Source organism: Cervus elaphus, chromosome 24, assembly GCF_910594005.1.
Source record: "Cervus elaphus chromosome 24, mCerEla1.1, whole genome shotgun sequence".
Taxonomy (NCBI): domain Eukaryota; kingdom Metazoa; phylum Chordata; class Mammalia; order Artiodactyla; family Cervidae; genus Cervus; species Cervus elaphus.
The window spans coordinates 45,518,664-45,540,858 of NC_057838.1; the positions used below are offsets into that span (position 1 = coordinate 45,518,664).

The following is a 22,195-nucleotide window of genomic DNA, read 5'->3' on the forward strand; positions in this document are numbered from 1 at the left end:
ATTGCTGGTAATCTCCCCCTCTCCAAATAATCAGTTAATAGTTTGGTATATTACCTATATATATATATATATTGGTATATATATATTTATTGCAAAAGCTTTACTGCTCTTATGCCCCACCCTACTTAGCAATAATGTTATTGTTCTTACTAGGTAACATAAATATGTATTTTATTTAAATCTGAGAATAATTTTCCTCTGATTATAAAAGGCATAAGCAGTCATTGTGAAAAGGATCGGTAATATCATGGCTGTAAAGAAGGAAGTAAAAATCATTTGAAACTTGACCCCACAGAGATAACTGTTGATATAGACTTCTTGTCTATAAAGACAAAAGACTTTCAGACTTTTTTTGAAAAAAAGCATTTTTATCTGTATTTTTCACAGTTTGCAAACGAGTAATGTACTTTAGGTTTTAACATAGATGTGTTTTGCCTTTTCTCTTCTAAATACTTTGTAGTGGTTTTCTTTCAAACCCTTGGCTGCTTAGGGAAGGCCTCGAATCCCAGTATGTTAAGCTTCAGGCAGTGGCAGCGACAGTGACACTGATGGCCTAGAAAAGCTTGGGTTGAAGATAGTCCTTTCCATCACTCCATCACTTAAGCATCAGACCCAGGCTGGAAACAGCATCCTGGCTTTTCTGGAGGTTGCAAGAATACTCAGCAGAATTCACTTCCCTTTTCAAAATGAAATAACCAGTCCAAAATACCAGGACACGCATGGTGCAGGCAAACACATTTGGTGCAGCTATTGTTGGAAGCGTCCCTGAACTTCCAAAATATCAGTGCTGGAAAAGTTCATATTTTAAAATAATTAATTGTTTTCAAAAGTTCTTTATGCTTGTGGTAAAAAAAAAAAACAAAAAACGCTCTTGAAATCAGCGCTTTGCATGCTACTAACTCTGACTAGGAATGTTTCAAGTAGAATTCTGATTTGCAGGTGGTGGGGTGGGTAGTGGGGAACTGATTGCTTTTTATACTCCCTTGAATAGTCCAAGACCTGTTGGACTGTTGGTGGCCTGTTATAGGCCAGACATGGATCTTTGTGCTGTTGGTGTAAGAATTTTAGCATTTTGTTATGTTGCAATGAAAATTCAGTAAGAGACTTAACATCCCCATTGTCAGTGCTGCTCTATTTTGATATTTTGTCCCAAGGACACTCTTGTAATATGCTCTCATAAATAACAGTATATTTCCTGATTGGGAAACAGTATATTTTCTGATTGAGTCACAGAAGTAGATGCATTTGTCAAAATCTGTGGAATAGTACATTTCAGACTTGGGCATTTGACTGTATGGAAATTTTCTCTCTTGCCAAAAAGGAACTGTAAACAAGTATCAGCTTTAGTTACTGATGGGAGTGCTGAGGGGAACTGCACTGAGGCCTGCAACTTACTTTGAAATGCTTGAAAAAATAAGATGAACTGTGATGGATGGAGAGATTTGGAATAAAGCAAATGTAGTTAAATGTTAGCAGCTAAAGAATTCAAGTGGTGAGTATGTAGATGTTTACTTGTAGTTCAACTTTATTTTAAAATGTGGTTGGTAATTTTAATATCAAAATGCTTGGTGGGGGGGAACCCAATAACAAGGCTCTATGTGGAAGAGCTAAAGCACAGTCTATAGAATTATTTTTCTTGCTGAAACATTCTGACTCTGCTTCTTGCTAGCTGTGTGACTCCAGATATTTCAGCCTTGGTGAAGTTTTTCAGTGTGAGTAATGAATACACTTAGCACAAATCATACCCCACAGTAAACACCTGATAAATACTGTGATGATAATTCCACAGTGCAAAAGAAGTGGTGATTATAAATAATGACCTTATGCTGAGGGCCCACTATGTGTCTGGCACTCTCTCTTGGTCGTTTCCAGAGGAATGAGGCCGTCTCATTCTGTATCACGGTGTGTGTAGCCACAAACTCTAGAGAAGGTGTGAGGAGCGCGAGTGGGCAAACCGAGCGTGGCTTCACTGAGGGTGACAGAGGCCCTCCCCAGCTCTGTGGCTGCCCTTCGGTGTGGCGTCTGCTTTGAACTAGAAGGCTCTTCAGAGGAAGGGTAGCATCTGCTTTGTTAGACTTTGTAGTATTCTCGGGTTGACGTTGACTTAATTCATCACAAAAATTGTTCCCTTTGTGTATGGCCAAGGCATTCTATTTTGAGGTTGTCATGTTTTAACTTTATGGACAGATACCTGGGAAATTCGGCTAGGGTGGCACGATCTCCTTTCGTCCCCACAGTGAACTCATGTTTATGCATTATGACAGCCTGTTCCAAACTCCTGCTGTGAGGCAAAGAGAAAAGGGTCAGGGACCTGGAAAAAGCTGCAGCTGGATTTAGGAGCACTAGCAGTGGGGGATGAAAGGAATATTTCAGGTAATTCTGTGGATGTGCTGTTTACTTCCAAGTGTCTAATATCATACTCCTGAAAATTAAGGTAAAAAACAGTAAAAAAAAAAAAACACCCAAAAACTGCGATGGTGAGGGAGAGTGGGGGAATAGAACAAATGTTGGCTACATTTTGAAGGAGAGATTGGTGGGCAGGAGGAATAGATTTATTCTGCTAACGTTCCAGCTGCCATAATGAAATCTGAATCTTGAGTCTAAATGTCTCCTAATGATTGGGATTCCAGAGGGTATCCTTATATAGGACTGCTTGGTGGGTCAAGTGTGAAACAGGATTTGATTTGTCTGCCACACTAATACAATTGGAGAACTACTTAAAACCTGCCAGAATTTTCTTTTACCGCATCTTGATCCCAGCTCTTTTACCACATACTGATGCTGGTATTTTACTGTGTTTTGGGCTTTACAGTTCCAAACTCAACTCAAAAGACTGTGTTAGCTCTTTTCCCCAAGAAGTAAAATGCACATTAGCTTGTTAATTCTTTTTTTTTTTTTTTGCTTGTTAATTCTTTACTTTCTTCTTTTTTAAGTTGGAGGATAATTGCTTTACAGCTTGTTGTAGTCTTTGCTGCCCATCAATGCAAATCAGTCATAATGAGACATATATATAAATATATGCTGCTAAGTCACTTCAGTTGTGTGTGTGTGTGTGTGTGTATCCTTTCCCTTTTGAGACATCCCCCACATTCCATCCCTCTTTAATGTCTTGTTTGTAATACTTGGCCTGGATCATTATGGTATGAATTCTTACTCAAACCAGGCATTTTTTTTTTTTTTTAATGATTCAGGAAGATCCAGAAGAGACCATCCTAATTTGAATGCTTCAAAGATCATCAGAAAGGTTGTTCTGAAGACAGTCTAAGAAAGTAGTTTCTGGCTCTGTGACTTCTGAGGTCAGGTATAGATCATGTTAGTGATGAGTACAACAATTCTGAGGAATTTAAGTGCATTAAACCTTTTTGGGGAGTGGTTCTGAGGAAGGTGTGATGGGAGGTGAAATTTAAAGTTAGTCCTTATCTTCTGGCTGTTGAAATGAACTGTTGAAACTGAAGTTAGTTATCTTTAGATATAATTGAACTTGCACTTAACAAAAATTGGAAATAATACAGGGAAAGATCAAAGGAGGAAGGAAGGATGGGGAAGAATAAGGAAGAAGAGGGAAACACAGAAAGGAAGGAAGAAAACCAAAGAAAGCTGGCATTGCAGGAAAAGGAAGAAGTAATTATTTCTCAGGCCTCAAAAGTCAGCCAAATATAAACTCTTCCAAGTTCAGGGAAATTGCTTGATTTCATCCCATAGGATGCAATCTAAAGTCTTCCCTGTGTTTAACATTCTAACATTCAAGCAGTAGACTTAGACTTCAGACACAATGAATGGATCAAGACAGGCAATAAAAGAGTAAGACACTGCAGTTTAAAACTCAGAGCAATTTGAAAGCTACATAATAAATTATGCTGGAGCACAGTAGATGTATGTATCATGGGAAAGTGGCTCTGAGGTTTTTCATCTCTCTTGGGTGTGGGTCATCCCCTGTTTCTGTGATCCCCTGACACTGCTCTGGAGTGTCATCCAGTACTTCAGCACTTTAAAATGGAAAATAAAAACCCCCTGAGTTCCTTTTTATAGCAACATCACCAACCCGGTGTTTGGAATTCTATATCTCAGGCATTTAGGATGGTTGCACATATTAAGTCTGGAATATGTGTTTATTTATAGGTTAGAGGGGGTGGACATATACTTAACTCTTGCTATCATTAAGCAGCTGCTTAGTTTGAATCTCACTGACCCCTTGGAAGCTTTCGCAACCCTCTTTGAAAGTGTGCCTGATTGGGGGCTTCTTAAAAACCACCGTGATAAAATTATTAGAGATCTTAAAAGCACTTAGGACAAAACAACTAAATTTAACAAAGATAATATATGTGTTTTTTTCACTTATATGCTTTTCTTGAGTATGGAGAAATAAACTTTAATATGTAGAGTTTTTCTGAAGATCTGAAATCAGAAATTTGAGTGCTGAATCCTTGGCATGCTTGACTGGTTTATTTGAAGCAGTGCTATAGTGGTTTCTAATTTAAATAGGTAACTGCAACAGCCAAGTAAGTATAGCACAGTAGCCTTTCTTAGCTATTTACCCATTGGTATATTCACTCCCTGGATTTATCTACCTAGAAAACTCATAGCTCTTCTCTCCATGGTTCTTCTGTTCTCTCTCCTGCCCTGTTTAACTTGACACTGTTCCCCCTTCTCACTGTCCTTAATTCTTGCCATTTATGAAAGCATTCATATTTTTCAGTAATTCTTTGTTTGTATCTCTTTCCTTCAGTAGATTTTAGGTTTCTGAAAGGCAGTGACTATGGCTTTTTAAAATTTTTGTATTTCCTTAGGTGCTCAATAGATGTCTTAAAAAGGCAAAACATTTTTCTTTTGCTGTCAGTTTTCTTGCCTGACACTTTAGGAGGTCACGTTGTAAGATTATGAGCCATGTTTCTTGAAGGTGTTTTCTGGAGGCCTGCTCAAATATAGACATCCCTGACCCCACAGAGAAAAACTATAAAGACTCATAGAGAAAGGAACATTTAAATATTCAAGACAAACCACTATAAATAACTGCCTATATTTATCTCACATTTTTAAAGTCTCAGTTTTATTTTTTTATGACAGCCCATGATAATTGCCAAAAATTTGTATCAGTACTGAAAGGTACCAATAATACTCCTCGTTACATCCTTAAGATAATCTTAGTTAATAATTTGATTATTGTCCAGTTAGATTTCATTATGACTGTATAACTATTCACAAAAGTGAATATTTATTTTTAAATATTGTTAGCTCAGTTTAAAGCTTATAGTGTCTGTGGATATTTGCCCATGTTTTTGCATAAATATTTACTTAAATCATGTTGTTTAGTCACTAAGTCATGTCTGACTCTTTGTGACTCCATGGACTATAGCCTGCCAAGTTCCTCTGACCATGGAATTCTCCAGGCAAGAACACTGGAGAGGGTTGCCATTTCCTACTCCAGGGGATTTTCCCAACCCAGGGATCGAACCCACAACTGCTGCTTGGCAGGTGGATTCTTTACCACTGAGCCACCAGGGGCCCTAATAAATATATATAGTATTTGTACTATTTTATCATATGGATATGTACAATTTGTTTTTCCAATCCCACATGTTCAAATACTGATGGACATTTTGGTTGTTTTCACTGTTTCCCTCTTATAGTTACATTGCAGTGAAAATTCTTATTTCTGTAGTCGATTTTCACAGAATTGGGATTGCTCTATCAAAGGGTGTTCTGTGCATATTGGACAGATGGACCTCCTAATTGTCTTAGAACGTTCCAGGTTTCTTAACCATCATGAATTTTTCAGAAGCATAGAACAGATGCCCAGTACTATTCCTTGATTTGCGTTGGACTCGAGAGTCTGTGAGAAGGATTTTGAATGTATTCTGCAATTGGAAAATCAGGGCCTGTCTGGAGAAAGGGTCCCTAAAGAGCGGAGTGGCTTAGAAAAATGCAGGGTTCTTGTGAGATCTCTGTAAGGAAAGGGGACGGCTGGCCAGCAGGAGCTACAGCTGCCAGGGCACAGGATTGTCAGGTTTGATTGATCCTGGTCTCCCCTGGAGACTGTGTCCCAGAGGACACAGTCCCACTTGCTTGAGAAGTTCCCCAGAGGGGACCCACCTGTGAGAAGTTGGGGGTCTTTCTTGAGTAAGGGAAACTGGTGGCCGTGTGGCCCGTAGACCACGGGCAGCAGAATGAGAACAGCAAACAGGCGGTGGGGCTGATTCCGGACAGTAGTGCTTGAGACCATCTCTCACCAAGTGGAGAGCCAGATAGAGGAATGGATTTAAGTAAGACAAGATAGTGAACAGACAAAATTTCTAATCATGAAAGTGAAAAATCTCAGAATACTAGTAGTGTTGCTCTGAAAGTGAAGGAAACATCTTTTAATGTGGATGCAGCCAGGCAATGTGTATGTTATATACATTTTAAATGTTATAGTCTTTCCACTTGGCTCTGAAAATAAAACCTTTGTGAGTTTATCTTCCCATATCAATCCCAGGCATCGCCACCTTTTCCTCCTTGTTCATCACTGATTCAGATCAACAAGAGATTGATCCCCTTATACTTTTGTATTATCAAGTAGCTTCCAGTTGTCTGCCTCTGAAGCTGGGATATACTCTTGCCCAGGATATGTTCTCCAGAGACTGTCAAAAATGTTAGTTCTGAACCTGCCAGCAGTCATGGTCTTTGCCTTTTGATGCCTTTATTATTAGCTCTGGTGATTTATACTTTGTCAGCTTGGTTAAGGTGGAACTCTGTCTCGCAGAATCTCCTTCCCTGTATAATTCACGTTAGAATTGGCTAGATATGGAATTGCACAGAATTTGGAATGCAGCTGTTACTCTGTGATACAGTGATGGGCAGATGTAGACATGCTGGCAAGAGGGTTCAACCTGTCTTTGCTGTTCTGTGCTCCATGTCCAACAATTTTCCTCAATTGCTGACCTTGCTGATCAACATGAACACAAACCCACTTGGCCACAAGTCCCATACCTTCTCCGTGAGTCTGGATATGCTGGCTTCTCTGATTGGCTGGTTGGTGACTCTTGCGATCCTTCAACTTCCACTTTCACATCTTCCCTTCCTCAGTATCTTTTACAAGTTCAGCTTTAATTCCTGTAATAAGACTCTTATACATAACTCATGGTGGTTCTGCTTCCCTAATTGAACCCTGACTGAACACATCTTTGCCTTAAAAGTCCGGGAAAAAAATGATTTTTTTAATAGCTAGTTTTCTTTTATCATTCTTTCCTTTCAAGTGTACCACAAAACACTGTAGAAGTGCTATTGATGTTCATAAATGCTTTTCATCATCTGTGACTATTTCCAGGATATGTTGAAGTTACAAATGTTACACAGATATTTTTATTACTAGTGTATATCATTAATCCCTACTATAATCTGCATAGAGATTTCTTCTGGAGATTTCTTTTTCTGAAGAAACTTGTTTGTTCTGAAAGATTGTCTCTTTTTTCCCAAGTGGTTTCATTTTCAGAAGGTTTGTTTAATGTCCTGTGGTTTCAGTCTTAGAGTATTAGACTTTTTTTTTTTTTTTTGCTACATGTGCTTAAATAAGATCATGTTAATTTTGCCATCAGTGACAGGAAGTTCTATCCTTAACCTTTCTTTCAGAAACATATCTTTTAATCTAGTAGGCAAAATGAAAGATTGGTTTATAAGTGTTAAAGGATAGAAAAGGTAAGATATTACAACTGAATAGAGCCTTTCTGGAGGTAATTTTTATTTAGCTTTGAAATTTTTATCACAAATGGAGTGTGTATTAATGGTTATTAAAATAATTAATAGCACCAGTGACAAGGTCAGAAGAATAAGCTAATTTATCATTATAGATTTTAATGAAGCCTGTAACGTCGTATTACATATACAGTATCTTTAAGAGTATGGCAGTTTGAAAAAAACAATGATTTATCAAACTAATTTAGGAATTTTTTTTTGTGTGTGTGTATGTGTGTGCATGCTCAGTTGTTTCCGACTCTTTGCAACTCCATGGACTGTAGCCCGCCAGGCTCCTCTCTCCATGGACTTCTCCAAGCAAGAATACAGGAGTAGGTAGCTGTTTCCTCCTCCAGGGAATCTTCCAGACTTGGGGATCATACCTGTGTCTCTTGCATCTCCAGGCGGATTCTTTTACCACTGTGCCACCTGGGAAACCCAGTTTTATAGGAACTCAAGTTAAAATGATTCCCTTGAAAGTAAAACTGTTTCATGTTAAGATAATATTATTATCTCCTTTATAATCAATAAACTGTTCAAGTGAGCATTATCATGCCTCCCCAGTGTCCAAATGAAGGAATTATTTTAGATAATGTGAAGTTAATTGACTGTCATATTCAGTGGGAAATTAAGATTTAGAACTTACAGAAAAAAGCCTTATCAGTGAAGAATATTTTAATGTAAAATAATCTCTCCCTGGACAACTTCCTGTTTGTATCATAAAACCCCTGTACTGGAGAGTCTTATTTTCATCTTTTGCTTCTGTTTGTAAATCACTGCTGTAAGTACGTGTAATTTAAGTCTTTGATATAATTTAAGTCTTTAAGTCTCTAAGTAGCATACTGATACAGAGTCAAATATCTCCATTTCTGTTTCAGTCTAGGGATGTGACCAATGGTGAAATGACTTACTCTGACACCTCATATGTTTAAAATTCTCTATCTCAGTGTTTGTGAGCCCTTGTCAGAGTTATTGAAAGTTGAAATTGTTGTTTGGTCTCAGAATCAGTCTTCTTCACAGCGAGTGACCTAGTCACAATCAAAGGAAATAGGTAAGTCAGTCTGTAGGAGATATTACATTAATGATTGAAGATGAGTAATTCACCGTCTTCAGGTTCAGGTTCTGGAGTTGTAACGAAAACAGGGATGTTAGCTCATTTCTTTTGGGAAATTGCCACTTGAGTCTCCATTATCACCCTATAATTGTATGTTCTTCATTAAGGTTCATCTTTTCATAGTATCTTTCAGCTCTTCTCTTACCTCGCCCTCCCCTTTCTCCATGCCTTCCATTTGTAATAGGTAAATCTGAAATACATTTACTTTCTTCTGTTAAGAATTCTATCAAACCTCGTGAAAGGTGATCACTATGCTCAAAATTACGCAATGCAGTTGTGCTGAAAACTAAATATTCCAATATTGCTTGTCAGTGAATCATAGAAATCATAGTTCCCCCCAAAGCTCCAGTGTTATTGATTCAAAATAGATGATCATGGCAGTAGTCATCTCGCTGTAGTATTGGCATGTAGAGTAATACATTTTGTGTTTAGAAAGTATTATATTTTGAAAGAGCAATGCTGAATAAAAACCAGTTCAGTAATACAGATATTTGGTTCAATACCAAACTATTTAAAAAAGGATAGCTGAAAATAGCTTCTCTTATTGATATTCTTGGCTAACATTTCAGACGTTTGCTGTGGCCCATTTGTGTTCTGGTTCTGAAATATATCTTGTAAACATTATTTTGCATTGATATATTTTCAGAATTCTATCTCTGAAAAACAAAGTGAACTAGTTCTACAAAGTTTTTCTAATTAAAATGTTTATTATTTATTCTATTTAGGCTTTGTTGTTGCTGTTCAATCACTAGTCATGTCCTGCTCTTTGCCACCCTATGGACTGCAGCATGCCAGGCTTCCCTGTCCTTTACTATCTCCTGAAGTTTCCTCAGACTCATGTCCATGGAGTTGATCATGCCATCCAAATATCTCATCCTTCGTTGCCTCCTTCACCTCCTGTCCTCATTCTTTGTCAGTGTCAGGGTCTCTTCTAATGAGTTGGCTCTTTGCATCAGGTGGCCAAAGTATTGGAGCTTCAGCTTTTGCATCAGTCCTTCCAGTGAATATGGGTTGATTTCCTTTAGGATTGACTGGTTTGATCTTGCAGTCCAAGGGACTCTCAAGAGTCTTCTCCAGCTCCACAGTTCATTCCATCAATTCTTCAGCGCTCAGCCTTCTTATGGTCCAGATCTCACATTTGTACGTGACTACTAGAAAAAGGAAATCAGTCCTAAAGGAAATTCTTCAGCTCTCAGCCTTCTTATGGTCCAAATCTCACATTCATATGTGACTACCAGAAAAAGGAAATCAGTCCTAAAGGAAATCAGTCCTTTAGGACTGTATTGTAATTATACAATTACAAAAAACTGTATTGTAATTATAGTAACACTCATTGTGAGGGAGAATGAGAGGAAAACAGTGAGAAAGCATTATTTTAATGCAGCTAATAGAATGAAATAAAACTGTGGCTTAGAGAGTTTCCTTTAGGTTTTCTTAATGGCTATAAATTTTGTTCTCTTAAGTGATATGGTATTTGGAAGTATTACATATCTATTAAGTTTATCAAATATGTCTCTTATAGTGCTTTTTTCTCCTAAAATATATGTATATGAATTATAGTAAACTGGTTTCCATCAAACCCAGTAGAAACCTTGCCCTAAGCACTGCTCATTATCAGAAAACTCACCAGGAAAAGAAACAGAATAAAGTAGATGTATTGCATATTTAGGCTACTTTATGTAAGCCTGTCATTTAAGAGTCAGAAATTTGGAGTTAAATAGACTTTGGTTTTACTAGTAATATGGTTATTTAATGTATAGATGAAATCCGTATCTGTACAAAATCTATTGGAGGAGAGTTTCACCCTCCTCTTGTCTCTTTTTAGCTTTATATCCTATAATGCAGTTGGATCATCTTGTGTATTCATGCAAAAATTGAATTTCCTCATTGAGATATCATTCATTCATTCATTCATTTCCGGCTGTGCTGGGTCTTTGTTGCTGCCTGCAGGCATTCTCTAGTTGCAATGAGTAGGGACCACTCTCTCTTTGTAGCTTGTGGGCTTCAGTAATTGTGGTACGTGGGCTTAGTTGCTCTGTGGCATGTGGAATCAAACCCATGTGCCCTGCATTGGCAAGTGGATTCTTAACCACTGGACCACCAGGAAAGTCCCTGGAATATTCTTTTGTAATTCTCTTTGGAAACAGTGAGGTAATGTTAAAAATAAATGGAAATTTGTATGAGTTTTTGGAGAAGTTAGATTTTTAAATAAAATGGAAACAGTGACATTAAGTATGAAACCACTTGGTAAATACTAAATGAAAAAGCCAGTTCCTGTTCAGTAGAATCTGGTCACTTAATTTTCAACAGTTTGAGTAAATAATCACATGAATTAAATTACTTTATGTGAGTTTCCCGCAAGACAGGACAAACTTATTTTACTTTGGCTTCTGACATACTATATTGCTTTATTAGCATTGGAGAACTAACCAGAAGAGGTGATAGTAGTGAACTTATTTTTAGCCTGTGATGAAATTAAAAGACGCTTACTCCTTGGAAGGAAAATTATGACCAACCTAGATAGCATATTAAAAAGCAGAGACATGACTTTGCCAACAAAGGTCCATCTAGTCAAGGCTATGGTTTTCCCAGTGGTCAGGTATGGATGTGAGAGTTAGACTATGAAGAAAGCTGAGCTCCGAAGAAGTGATGCTTTTGAACTGTGGTATTGGAGAAGACTCTTGAGAGTCCGTTGGACAGCAAGGAGATCCAACCAGTCCATCCTAAAGGAGATCAGTCTTGGGTGTTCATTAGAAGGACTGATGCTGAAGCTGAAACTCCAATACATTGGCCACCTCATGCGAAGAGTTGATTCATTGGAAAAGACCCTGATGCTGGGAGGGATTGAGGGCAGGAGGAGAAGGGGACAACAGAGGATGAGATGGCTGGATGGCATCACTGACTCGATGGACATGAGTTTGAGTAAACTCTGGGAGTTGGTGATGGACAGGGAGGCCTGGCGTGCTGCGATTCATGGGGTCGCAAAGAGTCAGACACGACTGAGCGACTGAACTGAACTGATAAATTGCAGAAGATATACCTAGATTTGACAGAGTCTCTTTCTTTCCCTCTTTCTCCATGCCCCAGTATGTGTCTTCAGTCTCCAAAGTGGTTGCTTGGTCTACCAGCTGGGTGGCATGAAGTCCTTTGATAAGTGATCAATAGTGATGTGAATAATTGACAACACTTTTATTGAGCTTACAACTGTTTGTCTGTCTTGATGGTTAGTGCCTAAAACTTAACTAATCAAGCTCATGTAATGTCAGTTAACGTTGCCCATTTAGGTAGTCTGCATGGCTTTGAAGTTTTGCTACTGGAGAGCTTGGAGAGGAAAGCATCTCTTTTTTCAGATTCATGAGGTTATGAAAAATGATAATGGGAATGGAATGCTGGCTATTTTTAAAGAATTTGAAGAAAACACAATTAAAAATTGAGTAAACAGCAGAAGTGTTTTTTCCACTTAATATCTTCAAAGGGAAATTGGAAATTTCTTTCTGAATTCTACTTTTGCTGAATTGCTGAAAATAATTATGATACTGTAATAGCTATAATATTTTGACTCTTTGTTTTAAATGTGCCAGACTTTGAGATGGGTATTTTACCTACTCTGTTCGTTTGTTTTCACATCATTCTAACACTGTAAATTGTTATGACTATTTTATAGTTGGACATGTTACTTTTACCTTTCTAAATCTCATTCTCTTCTCAATAAATAAAGGAATAGGCAGAGTTGGAAATTTTAACTAAGTCTGTTTTACACCAAAGTTCTTACCTTACTACTACTCCTACATGCAGTAGCCTAAATGCACAATAAATTCATTTTACTTGGTTCCATTCCTAGTAAGGGTTTGATAATGAGCAGTAGCGATAACTTGGCTTCTACTTAATTTGATGGGAACTAGTTTATTCTAAGACATTGTTTGACTGATGTTGTGATGATTCGTATCCAGGGCAGAAACTGTTGTCAGAGGTTATAGAGGGCAGCAAAGAAGGGGCTGTGTTTGCTTCTGAGAGAAAGTGAACCTTGATTTTTTGAGTGTGAGCAAATATATAAAGGAAGACCAACCAATAAGATTATGCACCTTAACAATCTGATTACATCAGCTAGAGTGACTGTTTTACCCAGTGCCTTCATTGTGTCAAATCCTTCCATAGCTCTCCCATTTCCTTCTTGAAAATACCTGTGGCTCCTTCTCTTTGAACCTTTGCCTCCTTGCCTATGAGTAATAGTAACGATAGTAGTACTGGCTAAAATAGCCAACATTTACAGACCTGGCATGACTGGTGGCAGATTCCATTACTTTTTACCATTTCTGCTTGAATGGAAATAATCATTTTGGTTCTTCACAATATACAAAGATAATAAAATGAACTAATTGATCATGGCGATAATTTTTCATTACTCATATGAGTTTTTAGTCTGTTAGGATAGTCACATATATTTTCTAATTTAATTCTTGAAACAACCATGATTGTTGTTTCATAATTGAGTAAACTGAGACTTAAAGACATTAAGTAACTTGTACATTGTCACACAGCTGGGCAAAGGCGGAAGCCTCGATTAAAACCTGGGTCTGCAATTTTAAACTTGGTGTGCCAAATAAGAAAACTGTTAGAACCATATCGGAGATTGTCTGATTTCATTCTCTAATTTTAGATAAAACTGAATCACATACAGAGAATGATAATTGTGGCTGGAGGATGTGTACTATTTGGTTTATTAAACACATTTAATTTGTGGGTTGCCTTTTTTTTTTTCATTTTGTTTATTGGATAGGGGAGTATTCCTATTGGCTGATGGTCCTTTCTCTATCACTGGGCTTCTTCACACACTCAGCCTTCCCACCAGCTCCATAAACGTGTTTGAGTTTATGACTGGTCTCAAATGTCAAGAGCGGACCATTCACTCTTTCCTTGAGTGTTTTGACGAAGAGAGATTCCACAGCCACTTTGCTCTGGGATATTCTGTTACCCTGCCAACACTGATAAAATACTGCTTCCTTTTAGTTTTAATCCATTTCTTCCTCCCTTACCCAACCCTGCTGATACATAGAACAGCTGGTCAAAAAACTGTTGGTTTCCAAGAAAACAGCTATTAAATACTCCCTTTGCAACTTTTCTTTAAAACTTTCCTCCAAGTAAACCAGTCTTCCCTTTGACATCTCAGATGGCTGACAGGTAGTTAGCTCCTCTGACTGGCAGATTGGTGTCTCTGTCACATGGGAGTGTTGTTACACAGTAGAATTAATACTTCCAGCCTGGATTTATTTAGCATCTTCTGACACTTAGAAGAACAAGGGAACACATGCCTTGTTCTCCCTTGGGATGGTTGAGAATTAGATTAAACTGGCAGGAAATATTTGAATGTCTACAGTAAACAGACTTTGTATTTAGGTGTATCGATGTTTTTTGAAGTTCTTTATTGCCTTCATTTTCAAAGTTGTTTTAAGAGAGCTTTTGCCAGTCACTTTTGGAAGTTATGTCATTACCACTTGCTGGTTGCTAAAAAAAAAGAATTTTAAATCAGCTACTAACTCTGAATTTTCTTTGGCAGATGCAAAAGAAATTGTTTTAAAAGCCCAGATCTTAGCTGGCGGAAGAGGAAAAGGTGTCTTCAGCAGCGGTTTGAAAGGAGGCGTTCATTTAACAAAAGAGTAAGCGTGGAGGTTTTAATTCCTTATCTTTGGGCAAAGCAGTTATGGAAAATGCTGCTCATGATCGAAAGGAGCACTAAGAGAGTCGGGCCGGGGTGGGGGTAGGAGCAGAAGGTCACAAATAAATGACGTAGATAACAGGCAGAGGGCTCTGCAGTGTCCCAGTTTTCCTTCTCCTGTAAAAGGATTTTTGTTCACTAATTGGTGAAAACTTGACACCCCTTCTGTTCTAGACAATCAGTGAAAACACTTTCCTCTCCTCTCCTGTCACATACCTTTCAATTGTTTTCTTTGATCCTTCCCCTTCCCTTTATCCCCATCTTTGGGCATTACTTCCCAAGTTGCCCACTATCTTACCTGAGTCTGCTGTGCATTTCAGCATTGTCTCTCTGCTATGACTGTAACTTATTTGGGGGGAGGGAAGAACAAACTTAAGCAAACTTATTTTCGTTTTCCTCCCCTCCTCTTCCTTCCTTCCACCCCCATTCACTCATTCATATATATTTTGCACTCAGGGAGCATCTGGTACACTGCTAGGCACCTGGTAAATAAACAAAAAGTACCATGCATTCTGTGAAGGTGGAAGGTGGGCCCAAGGCAGGGTGGATGTGGGGGTATAATATGGACTGTGTCTTAAAATTGTGTTCAGTATAAATATTGACTTTCTTTTCTTTCTTCTCTCTCTTTTTTTCTCTTCTCTCTTAGCCCTAAAGTTGTGGGACAGCTGGCTAAACAGATGATTGGATATAATCTAGCAACAAAACAAACTCCGAAAGAAGGTGTGAAAGTTAAAAAGGTAATGTGAATGCTTTTGGCCATCTTCTGTGTATGTGTTAAAAAAAAAATCATACTTCAGTTTTGACAGAGTCTAATGAAGCAGTACACTTTGTCTATGTGTCATTTTTTTGGAACCTCATGTAGTTTTTGGTGTAGTATGACTTTGAGGAGAGATAAAAAAGGATTCTAAATTAGTAATACTGTTTATTATCATCAGGATTGAGTAACGATGGGTAATGATTGAAATAATAATTTTTTGTTTTAGAACTCAGACACATTTTGTTTAAAGTCAAAAAGGACTTAACATGACAGTTCCTAGAATCAGTGAGGGACATTCTGTGCTTCCTCACAGCCCCACCCTCATCCAGTATATCAGAATTACTATGCTTGTTTTGGTGGTTTTTCTGTGTTCCCCTGTAACTTATTTTGAGGTTATTACCATTTTGACTCACTGTTATTACTGGGAGTATGTCATATTAGTGGGATCTGCTGGGACACCCAAGTGTGTACAGGGCACATACTTGTACACACACACGGAAAATAAAGTCTAAAGCAAAGTGGCTTACCTCAGCCGTGAAACTGTGACTGGTAGATCTAACAGAGCCTAACTTACCCTCCTATCAGTCTGATTAGCTTTGCTGAACTCCCTGTTATGTATGAAGGCACCAGAATTGACTGCCCGATTTGCAGGATCCAGTGCAAAATGAAAATGTGAGATTCTTGTTCAGATTTCAAGTTGGCTGCAGCAGAACATCAAATCAGAGACCAAGAGTGGGACCGTCTGGCATGCAGGCCTGGGTGACTGCACAGCTCACTCACTCTAGGCCTGTGCGCTACAGATGACTAGAAGGCCCCATCATGACATGGTAACAGCAGGTTAGGGCCCAGCATTTTGGGGAGGCAACTGTCTGCTCCACAGACACAGCATCACATGTGGATTATCACATGGTAATCTCTTCCAGAGTGCCATTCTTCAGGCAGCTGAGGCAGTGCATTCCATTTTTACATTTCAGAGGGAGTTGTCTGGAAAATTTTTGATATGACGGCCCCCCCAAAATCACCAGCTGGGTTTTCTTAGCATACTTAGCTTACCAAGCACACTGCCTTGGTCCTGAAAAGGACACTGAGCTGGAGGGAGATGGGGATACTGGTGGGTCGTTAGCGCCTTCCCTCTAAGAACACAGAGCCTTTCTGAAGGTTGAGGAAGTGTACAGACAAAACTGGCTCTGGTTGTTTCCCTTTCCCAGTGCCTCGCAGCTAGATACAAGAACTGTTTACGTCTTACAGTGGTTTTGAAGAATTATTTTTGTTCAGCTCAGCACCGTACTTTTATTTTCCCCTTTAAACTGGTTATGAGCCTCTACCTATATAACTTGTTCAAAATTTGTTTACAGGGGATATGATTAGTGGTTTTGTTTGTAGGAATTTATTATTTTTTATGGACACATGGAGTTTGAGAATAGAGTTTGTGATACCTTTAAAAAGCATATAAAATACACACAAGAAGATTCTCTCTCACACACACACACACACACTATATATATATATATATGCATAAAATTAGTTTGTAGATAGGTTCCTGAAATCCTGGGGATAAGTGCATTCTTGTAAATAGAATCATTGCCAAGAAATGACCAGAGTGGTATAGTTTTAAGTAGTTTTTTCCCTGTTTGCAAAAATGATTAACATGAGAAAAATTCCATTAGTACAGAAATATAAAAATTAGAGAGTAAAATTTTCTATTCTCACTTTCTAGAAATAATTGTTAAATATTGTTTTTGTCCTTTTCCCGTGTAAAATATGTATTACCACATACTTGAAGCAGTAACGTTACATATACTTTAAGGAACCTGCATTTTTTTTTTAACTTTTTAAAAAATATTTTTATTGAGGTATAATTTGCATACCATAAAATTCACTCATTTAAAATGTACAACTTCTGTAGTTTTAATAAATTTATGGAGTTGACAGCTATTACCACAGTCTAATTTTTGAACATTTCCATCAACCAACCCAAAAATCTCCCATCCATTTGCAGACAGTTTCTATGCCTACTCCCAGCCTGGGGAAACACTAATCCAGTGTGTCTGTATTGATTTTCTTTTTAATATGATATAATCCACATACCACACAATTCATCCATTTAAGATGTGCAGTTAAGTAGTTTTTAGTATATTCTTGGGTTGTGCAACCATCGTCACTATCCAAAACCAGAACGCTTGGATCACCCTGAGAAAGAAACCCATGCCCGTTGGAAGTCATTCTCCATTGCCTTTCCACCCCTTGGAAACTGTGAACCTGTTTCTATAGTCATGGATTTGCCTATTCTGGATATTTCATATCAATGGAATCTTTCAAACCCTTTTTTGTCTGGCTTCCTTCACTTAGCTTTTTTTCAAGGTTCATCCGTGTTGTAGCATGTATCAGTACTTCATACATTTTTATGGTTGAATAATACTGCTTTGTATGACTATAACACATTTGGTTTATTCATTCATCAGTTGATGAACAATGAATTGTATTGTTACCACTTTTGAGCAGGCATGAACTTTTGTGTATGCATTTTTGTGTGAACATTCATTTGTGTTTTCATTCTTCCTGAGTAGAGCTTTGGGGGTAAAATTCCTGGGTTAAATGGTACTTCTATGCTTAAGTTTTTCTGGAACCATCAAAATGTCTTCCAAAGTGACCATGCCATTTTACATTCCCACCAGCAGTGTAGGTTTAGTTGCTCAATTGTGTCCAACTCTTGCTACACCGTGAACCGAGCCCACAGGCTCCTCTGTCCATGGGATTTCCCAGGCAAGAATATTGGAGTGGGTTGCCATTTCCTTCTCCATGCATTTTTATTTAATTAATTAATTAATTAATTTTTTTCATACATTTTAAATTTATGGAATCCTGGACATCAGTCAGAAGTTCCCAGATGATAGAAACTTTAGGTCTTAGTTTGTTTAAGAAGCTATTTAAGGACATTACCTACATCTGTTCACATTGGGGCTTTTTCCTAAATCTGTGTTTATAGTGTTTTCCTTGGGATAGTAATAGGGGAGGTAAGACAGTGCTACTACACATGTGCTCCATGGGTCACTGCCAGTAATGGTTCCTGTCCGCAGAGAGTAACTGAGTACCCTGTTAATCTTAGCTAACTGCCGTTCTGTTACAAATAGTTTGTGCCCCAGCTCTCATCTACATACAGTAGTCTTAATAGCATGATATATAAAAAATAAAACAAAATGAACAGACAGTTAGAAACATGAAAAACAGATTCATTGCTCAAGGGTAAAGGACGTTAGAAAGGTTCTCCATACTGGAGGCCTCCATGAAAAGGCTGTGTTGATACAGTTTCTATCCGTCACGGATAAAGATGGTTGAAATGTGTTTAACTGAGCTTTGCATGACATGGGAGTTCACGGAGTCCATTTATGTTCTCTCTGTCACAATTCCTGGAGGATTTCAACATCCTGGGTCATATAAAGGGCATCTCAATGTCAGAAAATTTGTCTGTATATAAAAGTCCATGAATTATCTATTGAAAATCATCATTTTCTTGGGAATGTTTTCTTAAAGAGTGATGGGCTATTTCTACCAAGCAAGAGCTGTTTGAGACAGCAGCTGGTCTTTACAAATAGAAATTTGATAGAATACAGAGCACATCTGTCAACACTTGAGAAAATTAAGAATAGGACACTTGAATGACACTTATCCTAAAAAGTTATAACACTGCGTTGTTTGTTACAGTAACTACTGAAAGTTGTTAAATCTGGTTCTCTAGACTAGCTGTGGATTCAAAAGTGAGCTTGAAATAAAAATGGTTCTATGAAAATCCTAACACCATGTGCCAAGAAATATTTCTTACAAAATTCATGAGCTACCATTTATGATAGAAGAATCACTATGAAGCCCCTTCTGAGGTACTCTATTTTTAACCAGTCATAAATTCTATAGAGGTTTGAAAAGAAGGAGTTAATTGTATTCATTACATTATAGCTTTCTAGGTCATCGTATATTTATCCCGCTTCATGTGACTTAAAAATTAGTGCTTTTGTGGCTTCTAGGGAGCTAAACTCTATTATTATTTAATCAGTAACATTTTTGGTGAAACATACTACTGAATTTCTTTTTAGGAAAAGCAATGTATGTGATTTTATTATTTTTACTTCAAGTGCTGATTCCTTATAGATGTTCTTATTTTCTTTTAAAAAGCATCCAAGACATTTTTTACTATTTTTTTTGGTAGTGTAAGTTGGTCCAGCATCTCTCTCCAAGGAAATTTGATAGTACTTAGCAAAATTTTAAATATGAAGAATCTATTGTAAAACCTAGCCATTTTATCTTTATGTCCCTTGACCAGGGGGTTACTAAAACAATGGAGCAAAGCTACACATACAGAAATAATCACTGAGGTAGCATTTTTGGAAACACAAGTCCACATAAATGTCTGTCAGCCAGGACAAAGTCAAATAAATATTGACATATAAGTACTATGTAGTCACAATGCAGAGAGAAGACCTTGTACAATCTAAGTTATAGTATTAAGATAATAAACAAAAAGGAAGAAAGAGAGGCATTCAAGCATGTGTAATATTTATCCATGTGCAAGATGATTCCATGTTGGTAATGCTTACCGATGCATAGGGAAGAGGTAAAAATTAGTGGATTTTCCTGGTAGGGCTGCTTCATGCCTTTGTTAAGGTTGTGCAGAGCAAAAAGGACCTGGCTGGAGCATGTGTGGAGAAGGAAATCCATTTATCCAGTTTGCCTCCTGCCCAGTCATGGCCCTGCAATGTGACTACATCCTCATAGAGAAAGGGATGTTTTTTTCTGGTCATCACAAAGGTTCTATAGGGACTCATGAACATCCTGACTGCGGGGCCCAAGGGGTATGTATGTGCAGGAGGGGACAGCTTTAACTGTCCCCTCTATATACTTTTAGTATCGTCAGCATTTATTTTCGAACAAGCAAATATTATGTTTGTAATTTAAGAGAAAGTATAAATTGAAATAAAAATACAGTGATCCAAGAGACAGAAGTATCCAAACATAGGAAGCATCAGACACACCATAAAAAGAATCCTTCTTTGGCAAGCAAACTTGGTTTCCCACCAGTGCAATCTGAGAAGAATCAGTGTAGTAATATATATGTACTGCTAATGTCTCAAATTAAAATAACAGCTGCTTCCCTGGAGTTTTTCTCAAGTGTCAGGGTTTCTGAAGAAGAAAAGGAAGATTAAAGTGGGAAGGTTCCTTGAGGCAAACTGAGTACCTGTCACTTGAAAAGTTAACAGGATCAATTAAGGAGGTGAAAATGGGCACTGTGCACCATGAAGGCAGAACTCTCAAATCTCACTGGGTTTAAAGAGCCTGAAAATGAAGCTGTTTGATTTGTGTAGCAAGTTTGTATAGATTTCCAAGTGGAAATCAGCTCGATGCTGACTTAATTGACTTTCCCACTAATGTGGTAGGTGATGGTTGCTGAAGCCCTGGACATTTCCAGGGAAACCTACTTGGCCATTCTGATGGACCGGTCCTGCAATGGCCCCGTGCTGGTGGGCAGCCCTCAGGGGGGCGTTGACATTGAAGAGGTGGCAGCTTCGAATCCAGAACTTATTTTTAAGGTATGTTTAGATTCCTGACTATGTTCTGTTCATTGATTGTTTCTGTACACACTGTTAAAGACTGAGTGTGAGCCTAATTTCTGAGCCTGGTGTACTGTTTCTGGGACTTAAGGCATGAAGATATTGAGTCCTTTTTCGTATTGGATATCCAGTGAGAAAAGGTTGGGTAGATCAAAATATGTGCTTTTCAAGAGCTTTTCTGTGCTTTTCTTCTCCCTTCCTTCTTTCCTCCTTCTAGCCTTTTCTTCCTCTCTAGTTTCTTTGCATCCAACTTGCCACAAGAATTAACCAATGGGAGAGGAATGTGAAATTTCCATTTCTTCCTGGATAACTCTACCTCATTCATAAATATGACCCAGAAATTGTCTCCTAGAAATCAGATGTGAACTAGAAACTGCCTCGATGTCTTTCAGTACTGGTAATAAAGCGACTTAGCACAGTGTAAAGGAGAATCTTTCTAAGGCCCAGATTCTGTTTGTTTCAATCCTTTAAATCTTGTGTGTGTAGTTTGTTGTTGCTGTTGGGGTTGTCCTTTTTTTCTTCTTTTTTTAAGATGTTAAGATTAGTTTCTAGTCAAAGAGACCTGGGGTCAAATCCTAACTAACCAATAAGTTTCTCAGTTTTTTTAATCAGTAAATGAAAATGGGGATAATTCCCTCCCTATAGAATTGTGAAGATTAAATTAGATAATATATGCAAAATGCTTCTCAACCTACTTCAGCTATAAGAAGAAAATCCTAAGATCTTTAGAACTATAACCCTAGATTTTAATTCTGAGTTCTTAGTGTCAAAAAAATCACACAAAAAATTTCTAGTTAAAACCTTTTATTATTTCTTTTAGAAAGTGATTTTTTTTTCCTTCTAAAAGTGAGAATTTTATTTCTTGAAACTCTTCATTTGTAAGGTACTAATATACTTTGAAGACTGATTTTAAAATATTTTCACCAATGTTGCATATTTAAGTTAACTACTTTGGAAGTTAAATTGAGACTTTACTTGCTGGCTTACCGATAACACCTACTTTTTTTTTTTTTTTTAAAACTAACATTTTTAAAACAAGTTATTACATTTGTTAAGAGAGTACATGAAATAATATATCTAAACAACGCTCATTATCTTGGAGGGAATAGCCCTTTGTAGAGCTTGGGTATTATTAATAATTATCAGCAGCAGAATATTTAAATCATAAGGTAATATTTAACCTATATAAGATAAACTCTGAACTTAACAGCAATATTAGGCAGGAAAAACTTACTTTGGAAGCCTTCCAAAAACATGTCATAAAAATTAACTGACTAAATATTCGTCACTGCCATCTGTATAGT

The 22,195-nt window shown here is 37.6% G+C and overlaps 1 protein-coding gene across 1 annotated transcript in view; it reads left to right on the forward strand.

The window, feature by feature from the left end:
- The window catches only part of SUCLG2 (succinate-CoA ligase GDP-forming subunit beta), a 271,918-nt gene that overhangs the window by 127,436 nt on the left and 122,287 nt on the right, over nucleotides 1–22,195 (forward strand). Inside the window, exons 3-5 of the mRNA XM_043886797.1 lie at nucleotides 14,376–14,475; nucleotides 15,181–15,271; nucleotides 20,718–20,870. Coding sequence (XP_043742732.1) covers nucleotides 14,376–14,475; nucleotides 15,181–15,271; nucleotides 20,718–20,870 — 344 coding nt within the window. The remainder of the gene's footprint in view (nucleotides 1–14,375; nucleotides 14,476–15,180; nucleotides 15,272–20,717; nucleotides 20,871–22,195) is intronic.